This window comes from Notolepis coatsorum (assembly GCF_963971535.1).
Source record: "Notolepis coatsorum genome assembly, chromosome: 2".
Classification (NCBI taxonomy): domain Eukaryota; kingdom Metazoa; phylum Chordata; class Actinopteri; order Aulopiformes; family Paralepididae; genus Notolepis; species Notolepis coatsorum.
The window spans coordinates 225,135,124-225,147,443 of NC_140166.1; the positions used below are offsets into that span (position 1 = coordinate 225,135,124).

A 12,320-nucleotide genomic window follows, 5' to 3' on the forward strand; every position below is an offset into this window, starting at 1 on the left:
AAAGTGGCCTGACTAGGGCTATATTTCGCACTATATTTCCTGGCCTGAATGATTTCCCCAGTCTGGCCCTGGTTAAAAGCCTCCAATGCTTATTAGTGTGTGCGTTTGAACGTTTGCATGTTTCAACCATACCTTTCCATAAAAAAATTAAAAATACTTGAAACCCTTTTTGTGTGGAATATTTGATGCGGCTCAGCCTCACCCAGACTCTACCTCCAGTGGCCCCCAGGTAAATTGAGTTTGAGACCCCTGGTCTATATATACACCCATGTGTTTTTCTGTTCTTATGAAAATCTTCCTGTCAGGATTTTCCTTCTTTTCCAATTTGTTAGCCTAGGAAAAGAGAGCTACCTGTATAGCTGGTTAAGGACTGATGGTTCTTGCTTGGCTTTCTGTGTTCCTGATGAATTTCAACTGAAAAGTTAGACCTTTGTTTGTTAGGATGAATGTAAAATGTACTGATATTTCTTGTCTTACTTTCCCCCAAGATTGGTCTGAATATGACCACCCTTCATAGCCGCTCACACCTTGGTTTGAGAGAACTGTCTGTCTGTTTGGTGGACTGCATGAAACCATCACAGCTGGACCAAGAGAAGAGCTGTTTGGACTGCATGGAAACAAGTAGGGAAATGTTGACTTTAATCTGTAAACATTATGACTTTATAAGTGTTGACTTTAACCTCTTAACCTCTTCCGCCTGTGCGGTCCGTCAGCGGACCGCAAATGACATAATGGTCATAAATGAATATTTCCAGACTGTTCTATAAAACTATCTATTTTTATTTCAAACGTATTCAAGTATAAACATCACAACAGCATTTAGAATGTATATTATCATCAATACGTTACTTTAGGAATAGGTTAAAGTGTTATATAGATAGATTTTCCTTATTGGAATGTCAATGTTATTTCGCGAGAGGCGACCGTTTTGTAAAACCGGGGGGGAATAGTTTTTTTGCTGCCATTTTGTAGCGGACTTCCACAGGTCTGGTTCTGCATTGAAATTTGTCAAAACTACACTTCCTGGAAAATTCTATTGGGTTCAAGGTTCATAGTACTTTATGAATTATTTCAATAACTGCTATTATTCGGGATAATTCTACCACAAAAGGTAACGTTTATGACAAATATTGAAACGTAGTTAGTTTATCTTCCCTATTGTTAGCATGTAGCAACAATTAGATCTGAAATTAGTTTCAAAATGGTTGCACCCTAATCATAAAAAAGCTACTGTATTTACAGTAGATTTCATTATCTGTTCTTATGCATGCCTGGTGATACTAAATCCAAATTAAACTCGGGCATTTGAAAGATAATATATGTATATATCAGGGATGTGATTTCGGAATTCCGGTTTTTCTGACCTAAATTAGTGACTCACGTGAATCATGCAGAAAAGCAATAAAACATTGGGAGGGGGTGTCATGGTCAATATTGAGCCGCGGCACCGGCTTTTTAGAAAGAAGCCAAGCCCAGACGCAGTCACACATAGGGTTCGGCACCGAAAACCGGTTCTAATTAGGAACCGGTTCTGGAACCGGAAGTAACATAATATCTGAATTTTTTTTTACTTTGTTAATTAATACCCTAGTTACAGTACAGCAACCAAATTAAACTATCAAGTCAACTGAAAATGTGAATAGTATGTTTAAAAAAAAATAAAAAAATCTCCTGCGAAATAAGCTGTGACCTGCACCTCATTGGTGACGAGCGCAATCTCCGCTACGCCACCTGACCACCTTCCTATTCTATATTCTATAATAATATTTCAAATTGCATTGGTCCGGATGGGAGAATTCAGTACTGTATCTACAGAACCTTCTGTTTAATCATCTTCCCTTTATTAATTTCCTTCTGATCTTTTCTACACATTATCTCAAGAAGGTACTGAACGAGATCAGTGGCAGTTTTTAATGTTTGGCCATTATTAGCATGGTGTTCACTGTCAAAGATGCAAAGAAAAATCATAATTCATATTCTCCTTTGTTTCATCACAATTTAAGCAAGCCTAGTAATAGACACAATATTTCTGACACTTTGAATACATTCCCTGAGGTCCATAGATGTCCCTAGATACCAAGAATATGCAAATGGCCTTGTAGAAGTGGAGCAATATTCCATTTACCTAGGTATATATTTTAGGCGGATTTTCAGAAAATATTCCACAGTGGAACAGGTTAACACTTTCATTGCCACTTGTTAACATGGTAAAACGTGGTTGGATGCCAGCACCCACTTCAATGATAGCATTGTGAACGCATAATCTATGGATTAAATTATGGCTATGTGTCTAATCTGCCCGTCGCTTATCAATGACTTTTTTGCAGTCAACATTGTCGAAACGAATTGTTTTTTAATCTGTTCATTTCCGTTTTATAGCATTTTGAAAAGCCGCCGTTTTCTTGAAAGTTTCAGGAAAATAGAAAGATTCCGTCAAAAAACGGCATACTGGAATATTCTGGAATACACAAAACATTGTAATTTTTCGGCTTTCAAATAAACGCTAGATTATTCTCGAAGTCAACTTCCTGTCTGTTGTTGCTACGCAACTGCAGCGTGGGGGGAAACTGTCCTGCCTGGTACATTGTGTACGCTTCATTTAGTGGAGAAACTGATCTTTTAAAGCGGCAAATTAAAGACAATCAAGCGGAATTTTCTTCAGTCCTTCACAATGCCAAAGAGCTGCTGTGTTACGCGTTGTACTAATGACAAAAACAGAAATCCAAATCGCAAGTTTTATACCATCACGGAGGAAAAAGTGGCTGGCAGCTAACGTTAGCTACGTTAACCTAGAGAAATAGCTACATGCTGAGCTAACGTTAATTATATCATATCGAACCGATAGGAGCTCATCTTATCTAATCTTACGTGGATGTTTGATCGGGTAGTGGCACACGTGGTACCACCACGTAAGATTAGATAAGATAAGCTCCTATCGGTTCGATATGATGTAATTAACGTTAGCTTAGCATGTAGCTACCACGACCACAACACCAGAGGGAGTTAGCTGAACGTTAGCCGCCAGCCACTTTTTCCTCCGTGATGCATCAGCTGGTATTATATAAAACTTGCGATTTGGATTTCTGTGTTTGTTATTAGTACAAAACGTAACACAGCAGCTTCAATTTGGGTATTCGAGCACAAACTACATTGGAATATCGACGAAACTTTACTTGGTCCCAAGAAAGAAGATTGGTTTTGAAAATGTTCAGGTTTTTTTCTTAACACTAGTGCCAAGCGACGAGATGTCGTTATTTTTCTTATTAGCGATTTCCATTCATATTTCATCAATCTAGCCTCACGTTACCACTGGGACTGGCTTTGAGCTCGAACAGGGAAAATACCGCCCCCTATCGTCTCTCCGGATGGTATTGCACTCATTGGAATGGAGTCAATAAAAACGCATGGAGAAAAAAAAGTCTGGCTTCCAAATTTTACTTGTCAGGCATGTAATCCGAGCCTACTGCAGTCATCATCGCCCACCATCAGAACAGCGGAGAATATGTGTTTCGACCACCCAGCGTTGGATCAATAAACGCGATCGATATTTGGAATGGCGATCAGGAATTGGAATAATCTTTTTGGAGAACATCTGATCTGAGGTAAGGAATCTATTTTACCTGTCTTGGGATAATCTGAGCTATTTTCACAGATATATCAACGTGTGTGTGCGATCAGGAAATAAGATAATCGATTTTTCAGCCCGCTTCTATAGCGTGCATAAGTATACATACTATCGATAATCTAGCGATTATTTGAAAACGATTCATAAATAGACAGAAATATGACCGTGTTTCGTGTATTCCAGTAAAGGGCGATTCATGTGGAATCTTTTTTTTTTCTGAAACTTTCAAAAAACGAGCATTTTTCAAAATGGTATAAAACAGAAATGAACCGATACAAATAAAGGAAATCCGTTTCGTCAATGTTGACTTCAAACAAGTCATTGATAAGCGACGGGCGTATTAGACACATAATTTAAGATGTAGTTTATGCGTTCACAAATATGATCGCTCTGTCATTGAATAGAGCGCTGGCACGCAACAGGGTACCTAGGCACGGCACTGCTGGCACGGAAAGTGTTAAGGCGCAATCACATCCCTGATATATAAATGTGCGAATTGGCTATAATAAGGTAATTTATAAGCCTGCTATTTTTTGTATTTTATTTTTTTATTATTTTTTAAACAAACACATAAACAAACATGACAACACACGATAAGATATACAAGCATTAGTTGACAGTGCACATCCAATGAAATCACATTTTAGTTAATTGTCTTATACAGGATATACCCCCAATACCTGCTATCTAATACCCTACACACATATGCTCTAGCTCGTACCCCCCCTCCCGGACCCCCCATTGGATAATCCATCCATTATCCCTCGCTCCTAACCAGACACTACCATTATATGCTAGCTTTTATTTTCTCCACCACTTCTAACCACAATGTCATTTTGGATTCATTGAGACCCAAAATTCTTGCTGTAGATATTTCTTGATAGATCACATCGAGATATGTAATAATCCAGACCTTTCGGCACATTTTTTCCGGTTGGAACCATCGTGATGCTATCAGCTTTTTAGCCACTGTGATACCCGATAAAACCAATCTCTTTAGCTGTGTATGTACTGCACACTCAAAAACATCATTCAGCAGTAATACAGAGGGGTGTACAGGTATATTCCAAGTTAAGAGATTTGATAATTGCTGGGTCACCTCTTTCCAGAATATCTTAACTGGTGGGCAGTCCCAGTACATGTGCATAAATGTCCCCTCGTCCCCATTTGTACATAAGGAGCATTTGGAGTCTTGTATAAGACCCATTTTTTTCAGTCTTATAGGAGTCAAGTATGTCCTGTGAATATAGTTAAGATTGATTTGTTGATGGTCCGGGTTCCTTGATGTGAGTCGAACATTTGCCCAGGCTTCTTGCCAATCAAAATCACTTTCCAGGTAATAATATTTCAAATTGCATTGGTCCGGATGGGAGAATTCAGTACTGTATCTACAGAACCTTCTGTTTAATCATCTTCTCTTTATTCATTTCCTTAGAAGGTACTGAACGAGATCAGTAGCAGTTTTTAATGTTTGGTCATTATTAGCATGGTGTTATTCACTGTCAAAGATGGAAAGAAAAATCATAATTCATATTATTCTTTGTTTCATCACAATTTAAGCAAGGCTAGTAATAGACACAATATTTCTGACACTGGGAATACATTCACTGAGGTCCATAGATGTCCCTAGATACCAAGAAAATGTAGAAGTGGAGCAATATTCCATTTACTTTTCCATTTTAGGCGGATTTTCAGAAAATAGGCTCCGGGTGGAAGAGGTTAAGCCAGACTCTAAATTTGCCTAAAAGGAATATTGCTCCACTTCTACAAGGACCATTTGCATGTTCTTGGTATCTAGGGACATCTATGGACCTCAGGGAATGTATTCCCAGTGTCAGAAATATTGTCTGTTACTAGCCTTGCTTAAATTGTAATGAACCAAAGGAGAATATACATTATTTTATAAAGACATTTAATTCACTTTGAAGGTGAATAAGACCATGCTAACATTGACCAGACGTCAAAAATCCAGGTGCTCATTCAGCACCTTCTTGAGATCAAGTGTACAAAAAACTAAAAACGCAACATTATGTCATACAGTCTAGAGATTGATTTTTGACGTTATGTCATTTTGGGACCGGTATCGGACCCGTCTGGCTTAAGAGGTTAAACTATAAAACCCAGCTACGTACCATTATAAACCTCTTACATGGAAATTAAAGCTGAATAAAATCACCATCTCTCCTTCCTCTTGACACTCTTCTCCATCCAGAGAGCTGTCCTGTCAGGCCTGGGAAGAAACCAAGCGGCTTGGATGGAAGAAAAGGTCTCTGCTGTGACCAGTGTGGAAAAAGCTTCAGTTCAAAGGGCAATCTCAATAAACACCAACGCATTCACACAGGAGAGAAGCTCTACTCCTGTGACCAGTGTGAGAAGAGCTTTGGTGTACTGTCTCATCTGAAAACACACCAGAGAATTCACACAGGAGAGAAGCTCTACTCCTGTGACCAGTGTGAGAAGAGCTTCAGTCAACTGGCTAATCTGAAATCACACCAGAGAATTCACACAGGAGAGAAGCCTTACTCCTGTGACCAGTGTGAGAAGAGCTTCAGTCAACTGGCTAATCTGAAATCACACCAGAGAATTCACACAGGAGAGAAGCCCTACTCCTGTGACCAGTGTGAGAAGAGCTTCAGTCAGCTGAATATTCTGAAATCACACCAGAGAATTCACACAGGAGAAAAACCCTACTCATGTGACCAGTGTGGAAAGAGCTTTATTAGGCTGCATAGTCTGAAATCACACCAGAGAATTCACACAGGAGAGAAGCCCTACTCCTGTGACCAGTGTGGAAAAAGCTGTAGTTCAAAGAGCAATCTCGATAAACACCAACGCATTCACACAGGAGAGAAGCCATACTCCTGTGACCAGTGTGGAAAGAGCTTCAGTCAACTGGCTAATCTGAAATCACACCAGAGAATTCACACAGGAGAGAAGCCCTACTCCTGTGACCAGTGTGGGAAGAGATTTCGGCACCTGGGTAATCTGCAAACACACCAGAGAATTCACACAGGATGGAAGCCCTACTTTTGTGACCAGTGTGAGAAGAGCTTTATTGGACTGTCTCATCTGAAATTACACCAGAGAATTCACACAGGAGAAAAGCCCTACTCCTGTGACCAGTGTGAGAAGAGCTTCAGTCAACTGGGTAATCTGAAATCACACCAGAGAATTCACACAGGATGAAAGCCCTACTTTTGTGACCAGTGTGAGAAGAGCTTCAGTCAACTGGGTAGTCTGAAATCACACCAGAGAATTCACACAGGATGGAATCCCTACTCCTGTGACCTGTGTGAGAAGAGCTTTAGTCATTTGTCTAATCTGAAATCGCACCAGATAATTCACACAGGAGAGAAGCCGCATCATTGTGGTTTGTGTGATAAGAGATTCAGTAGATTAGCATATTTCAGAAAACATGAGAAAATACACTGTTTAGAAAGTAAAGTACTTATAGTATAAAAGTACTTCTACCGGGGGCTGGGTATGTAATCCCAACACTGTACGCTGATTGGTGCTGACAAATATACTGTATTATGAAAAAGAGGTGTGTTTCTGTTTATCAAGATATGACTAACGCAGAACTATAAGAACCCTGTTCTCGAGTACAGAAACGTCTTTTTTGGTCGCTCTTTTTTACCTTGAAAACCTTTAACTATACCTGTAGACTTGTTGGAATAATTGTGCATTCTTTTCTATGACTATCTTCTTCACACTGTATTCTTTTTCAAATTAAAACTTCACTTTTTAAAAAGGACCATTTCTTCTCTTTATTAAAACTTTTAACTGGATTGGATTAGTGGGGTATTGACAGGCTTTTAATGAACCTTGGATATCGTCTGCGGTCTGCCACTCTTCATATGCTGGTAAGCCAACTACAAACGGGAAGGTATAGTGTCTTGTAAAATATGACTTTGTTACTCAAGTTAGTCTTCTGTCTCTAGGAGCTTGAGTCAGGCTGACCCATAGGTCACTTGCTTTTGTGACTCTTTTATCTCCATTTCAAAGTCGTGCGGTGTATTGGGACTTGAATATGGATGTTTTAAATGTGAGCTTTTCCCTATGATGGCGAGCACTATCTTGTCTGTTTAGATTTGAAGAGCTGTGCTTGGCTCTCCGCTAATTTTTTGTGATGGTTTTTAAACCATAGAGGTTTATTATTGTTCTTCTGGAGAAAGATGACATAAATACTGCATTCAGTATTTCCAGGCTTTTTTAAATCCTCAAACAAAAGTATCAACTTGTCTATCATGGTATATGTGTAAAGATGTCTATTTTTGCTCTAAGCGAGAGTGAAAGGGAAGGAATTTTGTAGTTTATTACTCAAAGAAGGAGGTATCCTGCCAGCAGACATTTGGTTATTTACATCCTAGGATTAACAACATCTGTCAAGTGTGGTATTTCAAATGCACTGGATAAACTGACTATGAAATGATTATCTAATGATTATCATTGTTTGTTTGCTAAATAAAATATAGACTCTGCAACCCTCACCAAGCCTAGCAACCTTGCGAGGGAGGACAGAGCGAGCATCAGATACTTTGTGTTCGACAGATTCATGATATGAATGGGGGTCTGAAGGCTAAGCATACAGGACGCTGTATGCTGAGCAGCCAAACCACCGGTTTATGGGTTTGTTGAACTAATCAGAAGGTCTGGGGCTTAATACAAGAACCCCTACAGCTGTAGCCAGTGTTAGAAGAGTTCCACTCATAATTAGGGCTGTCACTAATGACTTTTGTTATTGATTAATCAGTTGATTATTTTATCGATTAGTTGATTAATCATTAAACCATTAATTTACCAGAAAAATCAATTTTTCTGGTAATATTTAGATAAAAAAAAAAAAAAAAAACTACCAGCCAGAGAGATTATTACCGGCCATAAATAGCTTTTTAGTATATTTCCATGAATTATGATATGTATTGTGTGCTATGGTAGTGCTTGTGCCAGCACAGGAGATACGATTAATTTTTTTTTTTTATAAATAGGCTATATACATATTTAAATCAATATCTTCCTTTTGAATAAAATAGGCTCATGAATCAGGATTGTTAAAGCTAATTAGCCTAATCCATGTGAAAAAGAGTAGCATATAGTAAATGTATGCACACACACGAGAGGGAGAATAGCTTATAGCAGACTTACTGATGTTACACTATTTTTGCTAATGAAGTGAAATATTTATCATCAACTATCAGGGTGACAATATTGTCACAAGGAAAGATGAAATGAAATACCTGGGTTCCATCCTAGAGGCAAATCTTTCCTGTGACAAAATGGCATCCAATGTAATCAAAAAGGTCAACCAACGAACAAGATTCTTGTACCGGATCTCCTCTCTGGTAAACAAGAGCACTCATTCAAAGGTACTGCGACTATGCCTGCACCTCATGGTACCAAAGCACCTCAAAGGCACTAAAAACAAGATTACAAACATCACAAAACAAACTGGTCAGACTACTGCTTGACCTCACTCCTAAAACCCACCTCACCCCTGCCCACTTTGACAACCTAGGATGGCTTAGAGTAGACTACAGAGTACAGCAACTTGCAATGGGCCTGGTCTACAAGATACACTACACCACTAAGGTACCCATGTACATGTCGAAATACTTCCCAAAGGTCAGTGAATACCACAACCACAACACCAGAGGGAGTTCCACAAATCATGTTCAACTCAGATTAAACTATGTTTTTCTATTTTTAATAACGACTCAGAATGATTTATTATGATTTATCTTTTGTCCTTTAATATTTTCCATAACACACGTTGCGCATGTTATGACTTTGAGCGTCTGCCATTTCCACCGCAAAAGGCACATACAATTAACAATACCACGCGTTGAACATGAATATGCAAATTGACTACATTTACTTGTCGAATCATGACAGCCCTACTCATAATGAATGTGTGGCCCAGTGTTAAAAACGCTTCAGTACATCATTACAGCTATATCGGTCCATCAACAATCATAAGAATAATATTTGACCGTTCTTTTGAAATGAAAAACTACTACCAAGAGCTTTTGACCTGCACAGAAGCCTCTGTGAGAGAGAAGCAGTACTAGCATAGACACAGTTGTGTTTTTGTCGCTCTGAGTGAGACAGACAGTGTGGATGTTCCTGGGACAATGTGTCATTGGTATAAGAGTGAACACACATTGTTCTAGTGTTTTAAATACTGGGATCATAGGAACTTTCTGACCTCAGTATGGGGTGACCATCCAAAAGCCAAGCTAGTTAACAAACGTGGTGTGTACACTAGGGCTGACCTTCGAATTTTTTTTTGGAATTCGAAGCTTCGGGGCCGAGATTCGATTTTAATTCGAAGCTTCGAGATACAAAAAAATTATTATTATAAATCTTTTATTTGTTTTTTATGTTGTGGGACTTGTACAGCAATTTGTTCAACTTTGTCAGTGCTTTTTAAATCTTAGACAAACAAAACACTTTGCTTTCATGAAATATTGTAAGCCGTCATTGGAGGCAGCAGCACAATGAACACAAATCTGTCAGTGCCGAGTCCGACCTCATCTTAAATAACAAACAGCATTGCTTGTTGTAGTTAACAAAGAGAGGCAGAGTTGATTTTGTAAAAAAAATTAAAATCATATATATATATATTTTTTAATAATCAAATAACATTTTCATATTCGAATCCCATGCCCATCGAACGAAGCTTTGAATTATTTAAGACAGCCCTAGTGTACACACTGGAGGGGAAACTGCTTCTGGTAATGACTTTTATATTTTTATGTGGACACTATTGATGTATTGAACTAATGTCACATATTGTCAACATTCCTAGTAGGACATGTTTTTTACTTTCACAAGAATACGTTTTTATTTTAGAGTAATGTTCCATGTATTGTCTTCATTTGTATTCTATTAAAGACGGTTGTCACTTTAAGTAGCCTTTTCCACTTAGTTGTCTGTTTTTACTTTTATTGGATTGTGTATTGCATGGAATGTTGTTGTTGCCGTGCTGTCTTTGAGATGTTTTGTTTTTGTTGTTTGTTGTTTTTGTTACTCGTGAAGCTACAAATATGAATTGCCCCACGCGGGATCAATAAAGTTGTCTGAATCTGAATGGATGTTTCTTTATATGAATTTATCATCTTTAGTGGTTTTTCTACCATCTAACTGCTTGTTAATAACTATTTTGTCGTTATTGTGTGTATATTGACAAGCAGTGTTGGGACTAACGCGTTACAAAGTAACTTTTAGCGGTAACTAGTACTTTTTAAATTCAGTAACTCTGTTACCGTTACTAAATGTTTCGTTACTGCGTTATTTGTATTGGTAGCAAGCGATAGCGAGCAGTCCTGACTCAGTCATGTGTGCGGAGAGTGGGGAGACACGTGGGCGTGTTTGTTTACAAACTGCTACTACACTCGCGTCACGTCGCCAATAAACATAATCGTTTCAAGACATTGCGTCGGTCTGAGAGAAGAATCAAGCATCGGCGGAAATACATTTGGACTGCAGTATTCTGTTGTGGATGGTTAAAACCTTTGTTTACATATTGTGGTGTGGATTAAAATGTTCGTTTCTGGACCCGTTTTCTGCCTGGCTGAAATCAAGCTGGCGGGCTCGTTCAGAAGTTGAACACAGCTACAACCTCCACCACAAGTCTCTGTAAGTAAGCTAGCTAATGGCTAATGCATCCTTACACTACTGGCAAGTATTTTCATATCTTATTCTTAACCAATGTTGCAACTTGCAAGGCGCTTATAATGAAACGTTCCAACAGCGACATCAAGGCCATTCATTCTACCTAGCGTGCACTTATTTTCAACCTAGAACCTATGCTCTCTCTCTCATTCTCATTGATTATGTTACCAGGAAGGGCTCAGAGCCATCTCTCAATATTCTTCATCAAACAAGACCTCATACAGGCAACCACGTGTGTGTGTGTGTGTGTATGTATGTATTTGTGTTGTGTGTGTGCATTCAGAAAGAGGGAGAGATTGAGAGAGAGAGGGAGCGAGAAAGAGAGTGGGAGAGACCGTGAGTAAGGTATTGTAGAGAGAGATAGAGAGAAAAAATGCTCTACACTTCAAGCCCAGTGTGTGTGTGTGTGTGTGCGAGAGAGAGAGAGAGGGAGGAAGGAAGGAAGGAAGGGGTGGGGAGTGAGGAAGAAGCGGAGAATGAGAGACGGCGAGCAAGAGACATACTAGGAGAGAGAGTGGAAACTGTCAAACTAGTGGAAACTGTCAAAATGATCAACAGATGTTGACTAAGAATCTAAGGGATTTTTGTAAGGGATGGGAGCAATATATTGTTTTAAAGTAACTAAATAGTTACTTTTCACAGTAACGCATTACTTTTGGGTGTAAGTAACTAGTAAAGTAACTGAGTTACTTTTGAAATGAAGTAACTAGTAAAGTAACTGAGTTACTATTTTTCAGTAACTAGCACAACACTGTTGACGAGTAATGGCTGTAGCATTGATGAAACTATCAAAACGTTATAGGGTTGGAATCCACTTTCAATTCAATCAATTAAAATAAAAAAAAACTAATAGTTTACTTTCTGATGATGGAACATCCATTCACATTTACTTGGGTCATTAGGTTGGATAGTAAAAAAAAATTATCACATAACTTGTACAATATTTTAAATTAAATCTTGAATTAAAAACTTAATTGATCCCAACTCTGAAACATTCTCATTAGAATGTATGATTAGCTAA

The 12,320-nt window shown here is 38.5% G+C and overlaps 1 protein-coding gene across 1 annotated transcript; it reads left to right on the forward strand.

Moving 5' to 3' along the window:
• Positions 1–492: 492 nt before the first annotated feature.
• On the forward strand, positions 493–7,272 carry LOC311224099 (uncharacterized protein). Its single transcript, XM_084308921.1, has 2 exons — positions 493–621; positions 5,838–7,272. Exons 1-2 carry the CDS (start codon positions 501–503, stop codon positions 6,809–6,811), a joined length of 1,095 nt encoding a protein of 364 aa, XP_084165047.1. The 5' UTR covers positions 493–500; the 3' UTR covers positions 6,812–7,272.
• The last annotated feature ends 5,048 nt before the right edge of the window (positions 7,273–12,320 follow it).